General features: G+C 43.1%; 1 protein-coding gene across 2 annotated transcripts in view; it reads left to right on the top strand.

Moving 5' to 3' along the window:
- The first annotated feature begins 6,953 nt into the window (after window positions 1-6,953).
- The window catches only part of GLDC (glycine decarboxylase), a 97,188-nt gene continuing 82,209 nt past the window's right edge, over window positions 6,954-21,932 (top strand). Inside the window, exons 1-2 of one of the 2 annotated variants that reach the window (XM_026506547.4) lie at window positions 6,954-7,454; window positions 7,958-8,036. In XM_026506547.4, coding sequence (XP_026362332.1) covers window positions 7,200-7,454; window positions 7,958-8,036 — 334 coding nt within the window. In that variant the 5' untranslated portion in view covers window positions 6,954-7,199. Of the gene's footprint in view, window positions 7,455-7,957; window positions 8,037-21,533; window positions 21,786-21,932 lie in introns of those variants that run through there. The other variant, XM_057313426.1, reaches the window with a different exon arrangement.

Below are 21,932 nucleotides of genomic sequence, written 5' to 3'. Positions count from 1 at the left end.
GGGACACCTGGCTAGCTCAGTGGGTAGAGCATGTGACTCTTGATCTTGGGGTTGTAAGTCTGAAACCCACATTGGGGAGTGATTACTTAAAAATAAAATCTTTTTCTTTGAAGATTTTATTTATTTGTTTGCTTGTTTATTTTAGAGAGAGAGCACACAGGAAGTGCAGAAGAAGAGGGAGAGGCAGAGAATCCCAAGCCAACTCCAGCCTGGAGTGCAGAGCCCAATGTGAGGCTCAATATCATCACCCTGAGATCATGACCTGAGCCAAAACCAAGAGTTGGTCACTTAACCGACTGAGCCACCCAGGTGCCCCAACAATAAAATCCTTAAAAACAATATTTCATTTTTCCCCTTGGTTTTCTTCAGTCTGAATATGATATGCCTAAGTGTTGTTGTATTTCTCTTGCTTAGTGTGTTCTCTGGGCTTCCTGGATCTCTGATTTGGTGTCTATTTTAATTTTTGAAAGTTTTCAGTTATCATTACTTCAAAAATTCCCTCCGCTTTCTCTTTTTCCTCCTTCTGGTATTCCAATTATGCACCTTTTGAAATTGTCCCATAGTTCTTGGATGTTCTGATCTGTTTTTTGTTTTTCTTTTTGCTTTTTCATTCTGTTTTCTTCTTCTGCATTTCAGTTTGGGAAAGTTCTATTGACATGTTTGCATTCACTAATTCTTTCCTCAGCTGTGTCAAGTCTACTCATCAACACTTAGAAGGAGTTGTTCGTGTCTGTTACAGTGTTTTGATTTCTATCATTTCCTTTTGATAATTTCTTGGAGTATCCATCTCTCTGATTACATTGGCCATCTGTTGCTACAGATCATCTACTTTTTCTATTAGAGTTTTTAACGTGTTAATTATAATTATTTTAAATTCCTTGTCTGATAATTCCTACATCCGTATCATGTGAGAGTTTGATCCTGATGATTTATGTGTCTCTTCAAACTGCTTTTTTTTTTTTTTTACTTTTTGCATGTCTTGTAATTTTTTGTTGAAAGTTGAACATGATGTATTGAGTGATAAGAACTGAGGTAAATAGGGCTTTAATGTGAGAATTGATGTTAGTTTGGCAGGGTTGTGTTGTGTTTAACGTTTACTGTAGCTAACAGTGACAGAGGCTTCAAATTCCTCTAGTGTCCTTGTTTATCTTTCCCCTGTTGCTTATGGGATTCCCTAGTACTCTTCCTCAGAGACAACCTGTGTCTTACAGAAATTTTAGTTCTTTTATTGGAGTCCTATTTATGTGGTGGTGTGTTGTGGTGGAGGAGAGTGTTTTTTAATGCTCCAGTTAAATATAGGCCTGTGGGTTAAGCGTCTGCCTTCGGCTCAGGTCATGATCCCAGCGTTCTGGGATTGAGCCCTGCATCTGGCTCCCTGCTCAGCGGGAAGCTTGCTTCTCCCTCTCCCACTCCCCCTGCTTGTGTTCCCTCTCTCATTGTCTCTCTCTCTGTGTCAAATAAATAAATAAAATCTTAGGGAAAAAAAAGGCCTGTGTCTTGTGCTGTGAATGTCTAACTGTATCTCTAGTGATACAGCTCCCTCACCCCCACCCCACCTCATACTCCTTTCCTTGGCTGCAGGCTTCCCAGTCTTGAAGCACTAAACCCTGTTGACTTCCCCCCCCCCCCCACTATCTGAGATAAGAATACTGGAGGGGGTGAAGTGGGAGGAATTCCCTTCCTTAACTTGGATAAACTCTGGAAGTCCTTTTCTTTGGAGAGTAGGTCTTTGTTATGAAGAAGGCTCTGGGCATATTTCACAGTGATTATTCTTTTCCTTTTTCTACCAGTGCTGGGGGCAGATATTTCTTAGATTTTTATCCTAACTGTGGTGAGGCTCCTGGAGGTAAAGCCCAAGAAAGTGTGGGAACCCACTAAGACTGTAGTCCCCAGGAGTTTCTTCCTCTCAAGTTAGTCCACAGTCAGCATCCAATGATCCATCATAATTACCATTACATAGTCCTACCAGTTTCTAACTCTAGCAGCTTCTTCTCTAGGCAAGCAGATCTTGGCTATGTCTCCTTGGATGAGCCTGTCTTATCAGATTTCAAGGAGGCATTTTGTCCTGCAATGTCAGTTTTCAGATGTGTCCAAAACCATTGATTTTTAGTTTTTTCAGGTTTTTTTGTTGTAAGGACAGAAGTGATGACTTTCATGCTCTTTACATATTGGACCTGAAAGCAGAAGTCCCAAATCTTCACTTATAATCAGACTTCCATAACATCCCACTGTGATTAGTGGACCAGAGTAGTTTGTTTTGGGTCTGCAGAATTTAGCATTCTCTTAGAACCAGATTCCAGTAACTGCCCGAAGTCTGGGTATTTTCCTTTCCTTGGAGTATTAGTCAGTGTTCTCCAGAGAAACAGAATAAATAGTATATGCATATATATCAAAAGAAATTTTAAGAAATTGGCTCATGTTGGGATTCCTGGGTGGCTCAGTTAGCTACCTTCAGCTCAGGTCATGATCCCAGGGTACTGGAATCAAGTTCTGTGTCAGGCTTCCTGCTCAGTGGGGAGCCTGTTTCTCCCTCTGCCTCCTCCCTCTGCTTGCGTGCTTTCTCTCTCTCTGACGAACAAATAAATAAAATCTTAAAAAGAAAGAAAGAAGAAAGAAAGAAAGAAAGAAAGAAAGAAAGAAGAAAAGAAAGAAAGAAAGAAAGAAGAAAAAGAAAGAAAAAGAAAAAAGAAATTGGCTCATGTGATGATAGAGGCTGGCAAGTCCAAAAATCTGCACTAGCATGCTAGCAGGCTGGAGACCCAGAGAAGAGCCAAGGCTATAGTTTAAGTCTAAAGGTTATCGGGAAAGAGCCAATTCTATAGTTCAAGTCCAAAGGCTGTCTGCTGCAGAATTTCCCCTTGTTCAGGGGAGATCAGTTTTTTGTTCTATTCAGACCTTCAACTAATTGCATGAGGCCTAACCACTTTTGGAGGAAGTCAGTCTGCTTTCCTCAGAGTCCACTGATGCAAATGCTAATTTCAACCAAACACATTTCACAGAAACACCAGAACAAGGTTTGACCACATATCTGGGCACTGTGGCCTAACCATAACACTTGGTAAATGGCCACAGGTATCTTCAGGAGAGTTTAGGAAGAAGATTTATGGTGTATATATATAGCAGGGTCATAAGGTCTTTTCTCAGGTGTTCTTTTTTAAGATTCCCTTCACTGGGGAGGCTCTGGGTCTGTGAACCAGCTAAAGGAAGAGAGCTATTTGACAGGCTGTGTCTCTTTATTTGGGTGACGTATCCAAGTTTGGCTCACCAAATTAACTAAGATTTTCATAGGTTAATCATTAATTATGAGCACCAAAGATGGCTGTGGATCAAGCCTGACTAGTTACCACTCTGACTCTGCTGCCCTTTACAGCAAACTTGCCCCCTTTTCTCTGTTTTCTAGTGTTGCTGCTGGCCCCTACCACTCTGGGACTCTATCCTTAGCATTGAACACAAGGAGCCTATTTCAACAGTGGCGTCTTCTCCCATCATCTCATATGTGCAGACATAGAAAATATAGAGCTTTTCAAGAATACTACTGCTCCTCTTAGCAATGGATTTCTCAATGTTCAGATGAAGTGATTGTCCTCTGGGCCATCCTGAGGGATACAATGAAAGGGTTGAAGAGTACATTGCACATGATGAAATCATCCCAACATCCCTATCTCATCAATTCTTTGGATCCTTTCTTCTCTATTATGCCAAAAAAGTTTTAATATTTTAATCTAGTTTAATGAAGGCCATTGTTGAGTAATTTCTGTATTATTTTCCTTGGTTTAGAACCCACTCCCACACAGAAATCCTCCAGTACTGATATACATTAGTGATATCTTGCCATTGTTTCCCTGAGTAGGCTTCTCCTCTGGTAGGCTTCTCATCTTCCTAGGGTATGCTGAGATCTGAATCTTGTGGATCTAGAGGTAAATAAGTATTGATACACCTTTGCAAGATTAATGCTTTAGTGAAGCCATTCCACGATCATCAATAAGGGATTATCAGCATTTCAGAGAGGGGATGAGGGACAGCTTCAGCTGTCAGAGGGACTCAGTGAAAGTGGGGGTTCAAGATAATCAAATTCAACCCAAACTACCAAAATGTCCCTGTTCCAAGTTAAGACTTAGTTTTTAATTAATCCCAAACTTTCACATGTGAGACCTGATAAAGCCGTGAATTCAACTTGTATGATAACTGGGCAATCCACAGGATCAAACATTGGGTGTGATTTTTTTTTTTTTTTTTTTTTTTTTTTGTCTCTCAAAAGAGTTTAATGAAGTACAATTTTGATATAACAAAGCAGAGTGGTATAGAGCAAGAAACAGGACTGACAACATGACAGGAAGTGAAACTGGGGGCTGTCTTACGGTGAAGCACCCTCCAAGGGCCACCACACTGGATCCCTCCACACAATCTTTTCCTACTTTTCCTTTAGTTGTCAAAACATCCCTCTTGGCATCTGGATTGGGTGTGATTTGTAAATACCTTCTCCCTGCAGCTAAAGAAGTTAAGAGATTGTTTAGAGTGGTGAAGGCTCTCTAGTTCTCTGAACTATCATTTTATGCTGTAAATTCTCTAGGGCATCTGGAAGCCACCAGCCCTCCCTATAATCCTTGTAGATATCATTCCCATTACAAAGGTCTAACCCAGGAACTAGTTCGTCTAGCAAAGACCTCCCTTCAATAGGCACTTAATTCCCCACTGATAATCTAAGTAACTGTTTCCATTTCATGACAAAACTATCATGATCTCATTTTCCACTAGTGACAGTGTTATTATTTACTTCAGACAGAATTGGGTCAGATAGCTAATCCCAGATTCCTGTCTTTGGGGGTTAGTTTTCCTAAAGCTACTTTTGGCCTCAGTCGCAGGCTCTAAGGTTTATTCAGAAAACAAGCAGAGGAAGATTAAAATGCCAGGAATAGGTGCACGTAAAACCACTGGAAGGACTGGAAGAACAAAACATAGAGTGGAAAGACCACCACTATATTCAAGTAAACCACTGAAGTTCAATGAGAAATTCCTGCTGCCTCCTATGTTGGAAAACCAAAGGAAATTTCCACAGAGGGACCCAGCTGCCCTGCTGTACCAATGTGGACGGCTGGTAAGGAAGTACTCCATGTCTGCTATCACTCGTGCATTTGTCTGCTGCTGTCAGAGAAATAAGAAAATGATTTCTGCTTTGTTCCATTTTCTAGTTCTCACACAAGTCTAGATTGTTGACAGAAGTTTAATGACATCCAGAACCCTGGAGCCAAAGGAATCTGGGAATTATAGTTCTCTGGCTTCTAGCCCCTGTGATACATAGAGTGTATTGACAGGAATAGGGATGGCATCCCATACTGAGGGTATCTCCCAACTTTTATGAAGGCTGTAAATTCCATTCTAAATGAATGAAAACCTGTTCAAAGACATTCAGCACAGCCCTTTCAGCTCACCATCTGCACCTGCCTGCCATACGCACACATTTTGCTTACTGTTTTGTTGTATACTTTCCTGCCTCTCTGCATAGTCTATGTGCCTGTCAGCTACAGAACCCAGAAAGTGCAGAGAATGGAGTGGAAAGACCGCCACTCTCTTCAGGTAAATAGGAAGATAGGACTAGACAGAAGACATCAGAACATTACTTAGACTACAGATAAGTAGAGGAGAAAAAAGCAGGTTCTACTTACCTGTAGTCTAAGTAATGTTCTGATGTCTTCTGTCTAGTCCTATCTTCCTCATATTAGGACAGTCGTAATTTTGAAAGTTCATTCTTTGTTTTGTTTTAAGATTTTATTTTAAAGTAATCTCTACACCCGGTTCTGGCTAGAACTCACAACCCTGAGATCAAGAGTTACATGCTGTACTCACTGAGACAGCCAGGTGCCAGAAAGTTCATTCATTTTTTTTTTTTTAAGAACTGTTTATCTATTTTAGAGAGAGTGTGTGTGAGGTGGGGTGGGGCAGTGGGAGGGAGCGAGAAACTTTAGCCGACTCAGCACCAGAGGAGGTGGGCCTCCATCTCACCGCCCTGAGATCGATCAGACCTAGGCTGAAAGCAAGAGTTGGCCGCTTAACTGACTGCACCACCCGGGTGCCCCTTGAAAGTTCATTCTTTTTTTTTTTTTTTTAATTTTTATTTTTTTATTTGACAGAGATAGAGACAGCCAGCGAGAGAGGGAACACAGCAGGGGGAGTGGGAGAGGAAGAGGCAGGCTTCCAGCGGAGGAGCCTGATGTGGGGCTCGAACCCAGAACGCCGGGATCACGCCCTGAGCCGAAGGCAGACACTTAACAACTGAGCCACCCAGGCGCCCCGTGAAAGTTCCTTCTTGATACAAATCTCAAGAGATAGCTGGAGACCTTAGATGTACAAAATTTTCCAACTAAGATGACAGTGCAAAACATATACCTCAATATCTTTTGCATTCCCTCCCTCCCCACATATATATGGGGAGAGAGAGAGAAGTGATTGAAGCCTACTGTTGGGGCAATTCTTTCAATGTATAATAAAATCCATCCAGCTGGGTGAGACGAGAAAACTGAAGCTCAGAGGTTTCGTAACTTGCCCACAATCATAACTATAAAAAAAAAACTTTCATCTGCCCTTATTGGTTTCCATGAAATATAACCGGAAACGATACCCTAAAATTAATGAATGGAAACTATTCGAGCCCGTCTTCTCTATCAGAATCATCTTTCATCTCAGCTGAGTTCCTCAGGCAGTTCGCCTGCAGTCGTGCAGCCGGATCCCGCGCCAGTGCGGTCCCAGACCTTAGCCCCGAGTGCGTGGATCGCCCCGGTCTCCGCATCAACCCTAGACCGAGTAGGAGTGATGAGGTCGGCCGGTTCTGAGCCAGGAGCGAGACTGCTGAGGGCCTGAGAAGGGAGCAGGAGAGGGGGCGGGGCGGGGTGTGCCCCTCCCCCGCCCCTCTGTCCACTCCCATTGGCGGAGCCTTTCCTGGCCCCATCCCACCGCCCGCCGGCAGGGCAAAGCTTAAAGTGTGCGAAGCAGGTGCCTCGCGTGGAGCAACAACTTTGCGCGCGTGTTCCGGCTGAGCGCTGCGCCCATTCATTGCCCACGAGGCCCCATCCGTCTGTCTGCCGCTCGTCCAACGAGAAGGGGCTCCAGGCAGAAGGCAGCCGCCACCCGGAGGACTCCGACCAGAAGAGGCCGAGAGCGCGGCCGACCCTCGCGGGCCGGGGCAGGGGACTGTGGCCGCGACCATGCAGACGTGCGCCAGGGCCTGGGGTCTGCGTTTGGGCTGTGGAGTCGGGGGCGGCCGCCGCCTGGTTGGAGGCACGGGACCGCTTTGGGTCCCGCGGGGCCGTGACAGCAGCAGCGGCGGCGGGGACAGCAGCAGGGCTGGGGACTCGCGCCTCCTCGAGCGCCTCCTGCCCCGACACGACGACTTCGCTCGGAGGCACATCGGCCCCGGGGACAAAGACCAGAGGGAGATGCTCCAGGCCCTGGGGCTGGCGGTAAGAACCCCGCTCGGCCTTCTAGGGCCTCATCCCGCCCTGCCCGGTTTCTGCCGGCGCGGCCTCCGGTCCCCCGCCCAGAGCTCTGCTTTGCTCCGCGTGGGACCCGCTCCCAAGTCTGGGGCCCTGGCGTGGCAGCGAGCCCGCGAGTTCGGTTCCTGTGCCCCAGCCTTCTCTCACTCGTTTACTTTCTCCATCCGCTCTTCGCGCCTCAGACCCTTATGTTTTTCAACCCAACTCGCCCTCCTGATGAACCCTAACTTTGCAAAAGGAGGACCAAACCTGGAGCGGTGGAATCACTAATCGAATTCATTTGCTTTCCTCCAAGTGATTTCTGGTTTGCTCAGAATTGTTCTTTTCTTTTTAAAATAGAAACCCTAATTAGGCGATTTAAATGAGGTTCCCATAAGCCTTTGTAGATGCAAAACACAGAGGTGACTCTTTTAACTTCCGAAGCACTTTCCTCTCCCTGTAGTGTTCACGGACTTACGTTTTAATTTTAGAGCATTGATGAACTGATTGAGAAGACGGTCCCCGCCAGCATCCGCTTGAAAAGACCCTTGAAAATGGAAGACCCTATTTGTAAGTTGCGGGAGGGCTCCCTTAGACTCCGCTTGCTCTGGCCTATTTGTCTTCTGTAGTCTTTGAAAAGCCAGCTCTGGGTTGGGATTGCCCAGGACTGGGAATATGTTTATTAAAATAAAACAGTGGCGGGTGCCTTAAGGGGCGGGAGACGGTGGAATATTTAGTTCCCGGAGCAGTCAGTTCTGTACCCTAGGTTGGAATCCATGCCTCACCTTTCTAGGTCTTTATCTAGGCGCCTGCAAACTTCCCAGCGGAAGGCAGTGCACACACGCGTGTGCAGGACTCCCCACTTCCCAGGCAACCGTCCCAGGCCACGGTTCTCATGTCCTTTGGGCTTAGAGAGGTGTCATCACCTCTGTGCAAGTCAGGATAATCTGAAGGGAAAAGGAATTGCCTATGATCATACAACTAGGGAAGTGGCAAAAATAGGAGATGCAGACATGTGCTCTCCCAGCCCAATTTTCTTTATAGGACTACAGCTTCACGTTGTTTTATCTCATGTCCAATTTCATTACTTATGCCTAGCGTAAGACAGCAGTACTCTTCAAGTTCAAATGATTTTTGTAAAGAAACATGCAAATAAGATTTGTGCTTGGTTAAGAAAGTTTAGTTTACTCATAGAATTAGAATTTTATTATACATTTAAATATTTTTAGTAGTCTGAAGACTGACTTTCAGAGGTATTTTTATCTGAGCACTTGACTTCCATGGACTTAGTCGTGAATTCACATGTCAAAGGATTGGTCAGGCAGAGCTGAAGAGCACTCTCTCCCTCTCTCTCTAAACAGGAAAGAATTCTTTTGGGGGTTATCTGGTTTTGAATCATAGAGATGCTGTCTCTTTACTCTTGGAGTCAGGTGAAGAGAAGGTACTTAGTTTTATTTTAAGTTTTAGGACAGAAGGGATATATAGATGGCAAACTTCTTTTAAAGATGCTATTTATTTATTTATTATTTATTTATTTATTTATGAGAGAGAGAGCATGGGCATGCATGCACGCCAGGTGAGGATCAGAGGGAGAGGGACAAGCACACTTCACTGAGTGCAGAGCCCAACTGGGGGCTCGATCCCACAACCCTGAGATCATGACCTGAGTGGAAATCAAGAATCAGACACTTAACCCACTGAGCCACCCCGGCATCCCTCAAGTTGTCTACTTAAAAACAAAATAAAGATGGGGGCACCTGAGTGGCTTGAGTTGGTTAAGTGACTGACTCTTGATTTCCACTCAGGTCATGATCTCAGGATCCTGAGATCTCAGGGTCGTGATCAAGCCCCAAGTCAGACTCCTGGGCTGGGTGTGGACCCTGTTTAAGATTTTCTCTCCCTCTGCCCCTCCCCCCTCCAAAAAAAATAGGTTACTTCAGGTTTGAAGCCAGTCCAGCTCCAGCAGGCTAATGTAACTCAAGCTATGATGAGGACTGCTTCCCTGGTTGGTTTCAGATCTGAACCATTTCTCCTGATGGCAGGGACCTTGCCTTTAGAAGGAAATCTGCACATTTTGTTCGGTTGAACTGATTGAGACCTAGGGATAGCTGGAAGCTTTATCTATTTCAATTTTAGGAAATCATAATCCTGATTTACTGGATGTTTAAAAAGTGAAGAGTTGTATATTTTTTTTTTAAAGATTTATTCATTTATTTTAGGGGGGAGGGGCAAAAGGGGGGGAGAGAGAGAAACTGAAGCAGACTCCCCAACACAGGTCTTGATCTCACGACCCTGAGATCACAACCAGAGCAGAAACCAAGAGTTGGTCACTTAACCAACTGAACCACCCAGGTGCCCCAAGAGTTTTATATATACATTAGATTTATTTATTTTTATTTGAGAGAGAGGGAGTGAGCAGGGAGAGGGGCAGAGGGAGAGAAACTCAAGCAGACTCCCCACTGAGCAGGGAGCCCAATGTGGGACTTGATCCCACAACCCTGAGATCCTGACCCGAACTGAAATCAAGAGCCAGATGCTTAACCCATTGAGCCCCCCAGGCACCCCCCGAGTTGTATATTTTTAAAGCAAGCCTTAGGTCATGACTTTCTTAGATTGTCAAAGTTAGAAAATGTTTAGTTCAGCCCTTTTTACAGTATACTCTAAAATAAGATGTTAAGAACATCAGAGCCTAGGAAACGTGTCAAAGTTGTCTGTCTAAAAGCTCAGCTACTCACTTCCAGCTGAATGATGTGAACATTGGGGGACTCCATTTCTCCTTCTTTCTCTCATTGGAACCAGGCTCCTGATAAGTACTTTGCAAGTTACCTATAAACTTTAAACCCAGTGGCTTCTGTGAAATTTGGGGCTGGTTCCATCTGGTTATTCTGAGGTGACTCAGAGAAAATATTGCACAGTCAGGAGGTCCCCCTGCCACCAGCCCTGCCACTTCCTTGCCTTGAAGTGAACTGGCTCTCCAACAAAGCTTGCTTCTTGAAAGAGTGAGCTCTGGTTGGGGTAGGCACAGAATGTGTCAGAAAGGCATCAGTGTTTTACTGAGGTGTTGAATGTTCTCCACATGGGGAGAGCAGATTGGTCCGCGTAACTTCTAGGAGTAGCATCTCTATAGTGGAGCAGCGTTGTCCAAATGGTTTAATGTTGAATGCCTGTGTTCTGTTATAGTCAGGGAGGAATTCTGGACCCAATACTTGTTCACTGTATACACAGGAAACTAATAAGAGCTAGTTAGTTATATGAGTCTTAAATGCCCCCATTGCTGAGTAAAAGGAAGACAGAGAGCTGTAAGTACCATGGAGATACTTGGGTTAGTTGTTACACATAATTTAGTAATTTCAAACATTTATGTAGTGCTTACCATGTATTGGGCACTTTTAAAAGTACTTTTCATGTGTTAATTTAGTCCTTAGTACAACCCTATGAGGTAAGTACCATTATCTGTTCTAAAGATAAAGATAGCATAGCATACAAAGGCTGTGTCAACTTGCAGTGGAGACAGACTTCGACCCAAGCAGCCCAGCTCCACTGTCCACCCTCCAACCACTAGTAAACCACCGTCTTCATTGTTAACAGATAAGCACAAATCCAGTCATACCAGATTCCCCCGGCCATATGCCGACTGCTCTGGTTGGAAGTGCAGTGGCTTGCTTAGAGCACCGATGTGGGAACTCTCAGCCACTGGCAGGGAGAGGGAAGGGGTCACAGGGGCAGGACTAGGGTTGGGTGTTGAAGGATGACTAGTGATGCTCTGCTGGGCAAGGCTGGGGGAGGCTGCTGCAGGCAGGGGCCATCACGTACAAGACTGAGTGGCCTGACAGAGTCAAGCAAGTACAGATGATTCATCTGTCATGAGGATGCTCCCCTCCCCTTGGACATTTAAGTGCTTTGAAAGAATACCTTCATTATTAGCTGGATTCTCAGCAAATCATGCTTCAGAGAAATAAGGAAAGCTACTCAATTCAAAACTGTTGTCATCCTGTTCAAGTGAATCTACCCTCCCTCACCCACATACGCACATAAAGAAAGAGAAAAAAGTTGAAAGGATATGTGTCAATGGGAGCATTCATTTCCCTGGATGGGCCATGATGGATGATTTTAGCTTTCTTTTTATTGCCTTGCTTTTTCTAGATTTTCTACAATAACTATATATTTATTTTGTAGTTACTACCAAATTTAAAAGTACTTTATGAACCAACCCAATCACTTTTAGCTATGGCATGCCTTGCTGTGTAGTATTTTCAATGAAGTCATCTCAAGCTAACCAGACTGAATTAGCTCATAACTTCACAGAAATTGCAGGGTTTAAATTTACACAAAATTGCACATTGCTTATTGTGAGAATGCTTAGGAAAAGCGAGGAGAAACTAACCCCCTAATGTTCATATTATTCAACCAGAACCAAGCAGCTGAGCTGTCGCCATGAGACTTTTGATGAACTTGTGGGAACTTAATGTTCTAAGCCACATCGTTGAGAGTGGTGTTTAATAAATGGTTAACAGAGGGGATGTTGTGTAATGCAGCTGTGGGTGATGACTATGTCACCTAAGTGGGGTTGGGCACTCTCCTGCCCTGACCTCAAGGACACCTAAACAGAACAGCTGTTCCCCAGGCTGTGGATGTCAGGTATCTTTCAGCTGGATGATATCCATCTTTGGGTTTTGCCTGTAGACTCCTAAGTTTGTGACAAGGCTCTCCCTTGGCCTATTCCTGACCAAGTTCCCAGCTTATATGAATTATTTTGTCTTTAGGATAATACCAATGGATTTTCCTTATATTTCCTGTGGAAATAAATGAAGACCAGCCAAATGAGAAAAGCAAAGGCTATTTATTCTGAACTTGTAGCAAGGGAGTCAGACTTTTGCTTTGGCAGAGGAATGGGAAAGCCTTATAGTGAAATAAAGGAAAGGCTTTAGGTATACCCATGTTGGGGGCTATTGGCATGCAGAAGATGTAGGAGGGCAAATAGAGCAGGGGATCCTATGTGATTGGTTAAGGATGCATATTTGGCTTTGTATGGTTGGTCCTACTTTGGAAGCCAAGACCAAACTTCAAGAAGCTGTTAATTATTAATCAAGTCCTGGCCAATAATTTTGGTCCAATTATTACATAAGTTATTGTGCAGTTTGCTGAATTGTCCCTTGAAGATAGCAATTTGGCTTTCTCCAAGTCTAACTTACAGCAGGCTGTCTTCTGGTGTTTGTTTTAGAAAAGGTATTGGTTTCTTGAGCAGGTTGCTGCAGGTTGTGGGTGAAAGTTATGTGGTAATATATGGTCTAGCCATTGTGTATTTGTGTATTCAGTCTCTCACAATAGAATCTGTCTTGTCCTTATGTTTTTATAATTAATTCTTTTTAGGCAGACAGCTGCTGATCTGAGTGATACCTTGGACGGTCAATCAATTGCCTGAATTGCTAAATGTTCATTGGCCATCTAGTATGGCTAAAGCTCTGTGAGGAAACATAGGTGAATAAACATAATCACTATCCTCAAGAAGCCTTCTTAATATAAATTATGTCAGAAAGTTAAAAAGTTCCAGGTGCCATGAGAACTATGGATAAAATGCTACGAGTGCTCAGAAATGTGAAGTTGGATAGAGAAATAGGGTTTCTGAAACAATGTAAAGAGTTAGAAGCAAAAGCAGTTATCTTTACATTGACTGTTTTTTTTGCGTGTATATAAGGAAAACATGCAAAGAAATAAAGGCAGTATCTTCACTGAGAAAAAGAAAAGGCAAATGCAACATGGCAAGCACAATTAGGGACGTAGTTTAGTATTATTGGGATCTCATCATTGATGGAATCTTATCAGAATACTTGTGCTGTCGTCATTTGGGGATTCTGGTGTATGTTCCGACACCACAAAGCAGTTCAACTAGGTGTTCGACAAATTTAACTCAATTCTGACGCTAGCTCCCTGGAGATAGCATCAGATCCTACAGGTTAAGGGCTTGGTTCCACAAAACTGTCCCCTCTCTAGATGCCAGTCCCAAGTCCACCTATGCTTCTGACCAACAAGCTACATATTGGAGGTTCCCAAAGCCGCCTTCTTGGGTTTGATTAATTTGCCAGAGCAGCTCACAGAACTCAAAGAAACATTTCCATATGTTTACCAGTTTATTTTAAAGGACGTTGTAGAAGATAGGATGAGGCCCATAAGGGTTTTGAGCACAGGAGCTTCTTTCCCTGTGGGACTTGGGGTTCACCACCCTCCTGGGATGTGGATGCATTAGCCATCCCAGAAGGTCATCCAGTCTTGTTGTTCAAGAGTTTTTATACCTTAATCTGTATCCTCCCACCCCCAACCCTTTTCCTTCCCAGAGGTCTGTGGGTGAGGCCAGGAAAGTTCCAACCCTCTAATTAGTTGGTTTTTCTTGGTCTTTCTAGCCAGCCCCATCCTGAGGCTATGTAGGGCCCCACTCCAAATCACTTCATTAGCATAAACTCAAGTGTGATCAAAAGGCCTTTTTTTAAAAAAAAAAAAAAAGATTATTTATTTGAGAGAGAGAGAGCGCATGCTTGCACGAGCATGAGGTGGGGGCGGGGCAGAGGGAGAGGGAGAAGCAGACTGCCTGCTGAGCAGGGTACCAGACCTGGGGCTGGAGCCTAAGAACCCAGGATCATGACCTGAGCCAAAGGCAGGCCTTTAACTGATTGAGCCACCCAGGCACTCCACAAAGGGCTTCTTATGAATAACAAATAATCCTATTACCCAAATTCCAAAGACCATATATATTTTTTATTATACAACAGTGATATTTCAGTTAAATGGTGGAGGTATATCCCTATAGAAGTGGAGAAATGAAAATATTAATTTTAAAAGAGATGCATCCTAAAATAATCAGCTTTTCCCCCTTTTTAAAATTAAGATACAAACTTGATATCTCAGTCTTTATGAGTTATCATTTTTGCATTAAAATGTTTTGCGGGTGCCTGGGTGGCTCAGTTGGTTAAGTGTCTGACTCTTGATTTCGGCTGAGGTCCTGATCTCAGGGTTGTGAGACTGAGCCCCACATCGGACTCTGTGCTCAGTGTGGAGTCGGCTTGAGATTTTCTCTCTCCCTGTCCCTCTGGTCCTGCTCTTTCTCTCTCTCTGTGGCTCTCTCGCAGATAAGTAACTAAATCTTTAAGAAATAATAAAATGTTTTGGACATCCTTACTTTTTGACATACAAAGGATACAAACGTGTAAACATACAGTGATGAGAGGGCAAATAAAATAGGTCCCGTGACTGGGACAAAGAACATAAAATATAAAAACAACTTTTTCCCCCTTCATCTTGCTAAAGGATCATGGACTTGATCCAGTATCATCAAATATATTTTATATAAATGAAATTACTTCTTTTATATTAATTTTAGAACTGACTTTTGGGGGGGAGCTATTATACCTGTTATCTGTTGGATAAGAAATTAATTGCAAAATTCTGTGGCTTAAAACAACCATGAACATTTATTATCCTCACGGTTTCTGTGGGTCAACAATCCAGGAGCAGCCAGGCTGGATGGTTCTGGCTCCGAGTCTTTCATAATATTGCAGTCACATCGGTGGGTGCTCGTCTGGGCCTGAAGGAGCCACTTCCAACGCGGCTCACTCATGACGGCTGGCAGATTGGTGCTGGCTGTTAGCGGGAGGTCTTAGTGCCCCCACATGGGTCTGTCTGTGAGCTGCTTAGGTGCAGCTGGATTCCCCCAGAACCAGTGATTCAAGAGAGGGAAAGAGAGCCAGGCAGAAGCTATCTTTTTTATGACCTACCCTTGGAATTCCTGTAGCATCACTTAACACCACTTTCTATTGATTAGAGTGACTCATTAAGTCTGGCTTGAATTTAAGGGAAGGGGAATTAACTTTCACTTAAAATTTTGTTTATATTTAAATATAGTTGGCACACAATGCTACATTGGTTTCAGATGTACAATGTGGTGATTTGACAAGTTTATGCCTTCTCTATGCTGACCACAAGGGTAGCTACCATCTGTCACCATAGAATGCTATTATTATATCATTGACTATATATTGCTTATGCTGTGCCTTTTATTCATGTGGCTTATTCATTCCAAACCTGTATTTCCGACTCCCCTGCACCCGTCTTGCCCATTTCCCCACTCTCCCGCCTCTCTGGCAACAATCCATCAAATTCTCTGTATTTATAGTTACGATTCTATTTTTTGTTTGTTTTTTTAGATTCCACTTATGAGTGGAATCATACGGTATTTGTCTTCCTCAGTCTGACTTTGGCTTAGCATAATATATCCAAAGTATATAAAGAACTTACACAACTCAACACTAAAAAACAATCTGATTAAAAAATGGGCAGAGGACTTGAATAGACATTTTTCCAAAAAAGATATGAAAATGGCTAACGGAGATATGAAAAGATGTTCAACATCACTAATCTTCAGGGAAGTGTAAATCAAAACCACAATATCACCTTATACCCGTCAAAATGGCTAAAATAAAAACAAGAAATAATAAATGTTGGCAAAGATGTTGTAGAAAAAGGAACACTTGTGCACTGTTGGTGGGAATGTAAATTGGTACAGCCACTGTGGAAAACAGTATGGAGTTTCCAAAAAAAGTTATGAAAGAAATATCGTATGATTCAGTTATTCCACTATTGGGTATTTAACCAAAGAAAATGAGAACACTAATTCGAAAAGATATATGCAGCACTATGTATATTGTAGCATTACTTCTAATAGCTAAGATATGAGAGCAACCTGTGTCCATGGATAGAAAAATGAATAAGATATAGGGGGTGTGTATGTATACATACATACACACAGTGGAGTATTACACAGCCACAAGAAGGATGAGATCATACCATTTACAGTAGTGTGGATGGACCTAGAGGATATTATGCTAAGTCTCCACCTTTTGAAAGGAGGACTGTAAAGGAATTTGCAGATGTATATTTTTATTAGACTTTAATTTTTTAGATCAGTTTTAGGTTCACAGCAAAATTAAGTGTAAGGTACAGAGATTTCCCACATACCTCCTGCCCCCAGGTAGCCTCTCCCATTATCAGTATACCCCCCAGAGTGATACATTTGTTACAACTGATGAACACACATTGACAAATAAACACCCAGAGGTCATAGTTTACATTAAGGTTCACTCTTGGTGTTGTACATTCTGTGAATTTGGAGAAATGTATAATGACACGTATCCACCTCTAAGTATCATACAGAATAGTTTCACTGCCCTAAAAACATACTGCACACATTTTTTTCCCTGCAGACATTTTTAAAACTACCACATTCATCCAAATTAACACATACTTCCTATCTTAAATTATAATGAATTTTATTTAACTTTTAAAAATATTCGGTGCTATCAATGAACTCTGTCATACTGTATCATAAAGATAGTGTTACCCCTAAGGAGTGTCAAGGTACACAGGACCATTTGCCTACACAGTAACTGTGGCACCCTACTCACCTTTGTCACCAATGGGTTATAAGATACTATCATCAAATCTATTTCTATAGCTTCCTCCATCTGCTTCCCTTTCTCATTTATTGAGAAGCTTCTGTTGGAGATAAGATACTGTTTCAGTCACTGAGGGTAAGAGTCACAGGTAAAGGATGATAAAGATATGATCCCTGACTACAGCTTATAACTAATAGGGAGATAGATACTGAGTAGCAATAAGATCTGTAAATAGGATGAATGCTTTGGTGAGGTTAAGGCATGAGCAGAAGCATGGTGATTTGAGGGGCGCCTGGGTGGCGCAGTCGTTAAGCATCTGCCCTCTGCTCAGGGTGTGATCCCAGGGTCCTGGGATCGAGCCCCGCATCAGCTCCTCCGCTGGGAGCCTGCGTCTTCCTCTCCCGCTCACCCTGCTTGTGTTCCCTCTTGCTGGCTGTCTCTCTCTGTCAAATAAATACAATCTTAAAAAAAAAATGTATGGTTATTTGAGGGATATGGTGAATGACCATCTATGTAGAACATCAGTCTGCAGAAAAGCACTTAAAACAAGATATGGAGGGCTCAGGGCCATGATAAGGGTTTTGTTTTTCTCTGCAATGAGAAGACATTAACAGTTATTACAGAGGGTAATGACATGATTTGTGTTTTGCCGAGTGCCTCTGAGATCAGAGGCAGGGAGACCAGCTGGGAGATTGTTGGAGAGTTTAGAGGTGATATGTGAAACGTACGTTAGTTCAGGTCCACCAAAATATACTCACCAGGATGAGTTTATTAGATATGCAAGAAATTTATTGGGAGTGGAAACAGGAGAAGGCAGGGGAGTCTTTAGACTGTGATGGAGGTCTGACCCTGGTGGAAGCGGAGAAGGATAGAAGGAGAGGAATGGCTAGGAAAATCTTAGGCTGCAAGCATAGATCTAAGAAAGTTTTGGTCAGTCCAAATGGAAGTCTTTGAGCCAAACTCACCCATGGGAGGGGTCCCACATCTTGCAAGAATGGGTCTGCATTAGTTCTCTTGCTGTTCTTAGTAATTGGCTGGGAGCAGCCTGTGGGAATTATGGTTTTAGTATAAACATGGTGGTTGATCCAGAGGGCTGTCAGTCAGTTTCTAGGCTGAGTGTCTCGAGGTGATGGTAATGTCATTAACTGGAAATAGGGAGAAGCAGAGGGGTCTGGAGGAAGGAGAGATCATGAATATTTGAGCAGAATTGTTTGAGGTATTCATGGAACATGCATTTGGAAATGTTGTAGCAATAGTTGGAAATAATGAGTCTAGAGCTCAAGAGAGAGATGAGAGATGGAGTTCCAGATTAGGGAGTCTTCAAAATGAATTCTTGGGATTGAGATGTTCTAGGTATGGAATAGGGGGAGAAAAGTGGAAGTCAGGATGTTGGGAAATAGAGCATGTAAAAGGAGGCAGAGCTGTCTGAAGTGAAGTAATTCAAGAGGCTGGAGGATAAATTTTCAGGCAGGGGGTTATGGACTGCACTGGCATATCTGGACCTTTCTTAGGCATAAGAGGGAGTACAGTCAACCAGAGGATGTAAGGACACTCTGAAGTAAGAAGAGTTGAGGGGTTGCCTGTCCGATGATCCGAGTGAGAGACAGGAAACGGGAGACTGAGCATTAGAGAAAAGTGGGTAAGGTTCAGAACGGCTATTGTGAGCATCCAAGTAGGGAGAAATCTAGTATTTTTACCAAAAAAAAAAAAAAAAAAAAAAAAAAAAAAAAATTTTTTTTTTTGCAGAAATGCAAACAGAATTTTAGTAAGGATTCTCAATGCCCACATCATCAACATACCGATTAAACAATGACGAAATAAAATTTCTAAAATTCTGAAATTACTGCATTAATTAATGCACTGTGTTATTTCACAGAACTTAACAGAATAGATGTGGTTTTCCATTTATAAACGTTTCTCTGAAGCCCATACTTTTAGGGATGCAGTTGAACTAAACATGAGAACAGTTTGTGCATTGCTTTGTCATCATGAGATTCTGCGTTGGTTGATTATTGTGAATATTTGAGCTAGCTATATGTGGGAATTTAGGCGAGTTTTCATTGTAACACCTTGATTCACCTGTATTTTCTGAGCACCTACTATGTGCCTAGCAACCTGCTATGGCCCTGCTCACAAAGAGATTATAATTTAGTGGGAGAGATTCTGGGTTGGACTATAACTTTCTCCCTTTGCCTATTCCTGTGATCTATAAAACATTATCTCTTTCCTGCAAGCATGTTAAAATGTTTGAGTTGGACTCCTAGAACATGTCCTCTTCTTGTTTTTGCTCTGCTGGCTGTAACAGTGTCCCCACAGGGCTGCAAAGAGGAAAAACAAATACTCTGGGACTTCCACCCTGATTCTCATTTCAAACTTACCAATTGGCCTGATTATATAGGTAAACTGGTATTCCAGGTAATGTGAATTGCAATGTTTCTCTGTACATTTCTTTAAAAAATGGTCGTAGATTAAATGAAGAGAGGTGGTAGAGGAGGCCTCCCATAGAAAGTAGCGTGACCCAAGACCAAGGGGAAAATAGCAGACATGGTGCCACTTGTCCCCACTTCCCCACTGTGGGGTGTTCTAGTTTTCTTACATCTAGTATTAAGATCTTGAACCTCTATTTCTTTTGGGTAAACAGGAAGGGCTGTAGGGACAGCTCACTCCTATGGGGACGAGGGACCAAGGAGCCATCACAAACACAGATTGGACATGCCTTAGCTCCTTTTGACATTGGAGGTGCCTGCTGGAGAGATTTAACCCCTGGGGGTAATGAGGGGCTGGGTGCAATGGGATGTTAATTAACTGAGCCAGAAGATGGGGAAGAACCTGGCAGGATTAGGGCCAGGTAGATCAGAGCCCCAGTCAGGCCTGCATGGCCCTGTCCCAAGCACATCTTGTCACATAGGGCGGGTGCCCCTCTGTGCGTCTTGAAGCGTTTTCAATTTGAAGAGTTTCCATGTCCTTATTCTACATGACACAGAGCTTACAGATTGGTTTACCTTCCTGGAATGAAGAAATTCTGTGATTCACAGACTTTGGTTGTGAAACTGTCCTTTGTAGGGGGAAGAAATCTGACAAATAAGAGGGAGTAGGGCTTATGGGCTGGGTAAGTGGGTTAAGTCAGCCTATTATGGGGGAGGAGAGGGTGCTGCAAATGATTAGGTGAAGCTACAGAAAGGCTACACAGTACGATGGAACTTGTATGCAAATTCCAGGTTCCACTCAGAAAATCAGAAAATGTCCTGACAAGTGCTATTATTCATGGTCTGTTTATCTCGATTGAGACCCTTGACCCCACCCCATGGTTTTCTGAGCAGGTTTGAAGCCAAGGATCTGCAGGCTGGCAAGAAAAATACGCTAAGGTGGTCTCTGTCCTAACATTCTGGCCCCAGCTTTCCCCTTCAGCCTCTGGCAGGAAAAGGCCTTTCTAGGCACATTCAGATATGAGTGGGTTGGCGTTCTGTCCTGATGATTTCCTTAGAGAACTTTTCCGTGCATCTGGCCAAGTACACGAAGGGCAGGGAGTGGGAGGGAGGCTCTGACACTAGTTGAGTGGCTGTTCTGTGCTGGGTGCTGCCAGACTTCCCGGAACATGCTCTGTGGACCTTTGGCCACTGTGGGGACTGACAGGTGTCTGCCCTCATATTATATTTCACAAGGAGGATTTTGTTCTGTGCGTAGCATTTTAATTGCGTTTTTAATTTTTGAATAACAGGCATAATGTCCAAAGTTAAAAAACACAGAAAGATATGTAAGAAAAAGCAAGACTCCTTCAGTCTCCTCCTATCTGTTTCTTGAGAATCCTTCTAGAGATACTCTGTTAAAATATAGCATATGCATATGTATTTATTTTTTTAAATATAAATGGCAGAATCATATATACTCGCTGTGGAAACTTAGGCCTAATATTTTAAGATTGCCAAAAAACAAAAACAAAGCGTGGATGTATTTTTTCATACAATTGACACAAAAAGTAATCATAGGGTTATGTGTTAGGGATAACAGCTTAAGAGTGGGGAACAATGTGTGTTTCGGTATAGCAGGAATATTGATCCATACACCTGCCTGTCTATCCTGACATTTTTTCCAGTTCTTGTCAAAATTGGCATACATGGACCTGGACCTGGAGTGCATCAAGTATTTAATAGCTAAATTGGCTTATTCCTGTTAGGAAGTATTTATTTGTGGTTGGTACAAAGCCCCGCTTGATATTTTAGGTGCTGGTCGCAAGGGAGTTGCTATTGGAAAGTCTCTTATGTGGAATTATGTAAGGAGAAAGTGTTCATTCTGAATTCTGCGAAGAGGAACAGTGTGAGATCCACCTGTGGATTCTTAAGAGAGTGGTGCCGAGGTCACTGAACTCTGTTCTTGGTACATTAGAACCAGGGCATTATGCCATGCTCAGAGGCAGAGGAATAAACAAGGTCGGAAGCAGGCATTTATTCCATATAAGGAACTTACTGCTTGAAACCCTAAAGGACTACTTGAGGACTTTTGTGGCTGGGGGTTTGACTGTATGCACAGTGACTGTAGGCAGGCATTTGGAGAATGACACATTGTCTCCAAGTGTTTCTTAATGGACCCTCCCTTTCTCTTTCTGTCTCATTTTCCCCCTGATTAGTTTCATGGCCATTCACATTAAGGAAGGCGTTTACCGGAATTGGGCCTGTTTATAGGAGGAAGCTGTTTTTGTGAGGTTGGAAGGAAGAGTGAGAAGAATGTGCACTGCTGTGGGGTTTGCTCTGGAGTAAATGCGCAGCATTTCAGAAGCATGGCCAAGAACCTACCCTACTCTTGATGACTCAGGAGTGTCCATTAGTTTGGTGTACGGAGGACTGCTCATTTGTTTAACTCACTTTGTTCCTAAAAGAAGGTAAATAAGAAAAAGTCAAGCTTGAGAAGCAAGGCTCGTTGATCTTATGGTGCTTCTGTCCTCACATGGTGTTCTCCTCATATGTGTGGCTCTGTGTCCAAATTTCCCTCTTCTCGTAAGGACGGCAGTCACTGAATCAGGACTGAC

This window comes from Ursus arctos, unplaced genomic scaffold, assembly GCF_023065955.2.
Source record: "Ursus arctos isolate Adak ecotype North America unplaced genomic scaffold, UrsArc2.0 scaffold_18, whole genome shotgun sequence".
In the NCBI taxonomy this organism is placed as follows: domain Eukaryota; kingdom Metazoa; phylum Chordata; class Mammalia; order Carnivora; family Ursidae; genus Ursus; species Ursus arctos.
The sequence above is the reverse complement of the archived record's forward strand: the minus strand, read 5'-3'. Positions and strand labels throughout refer to the sequence as shown.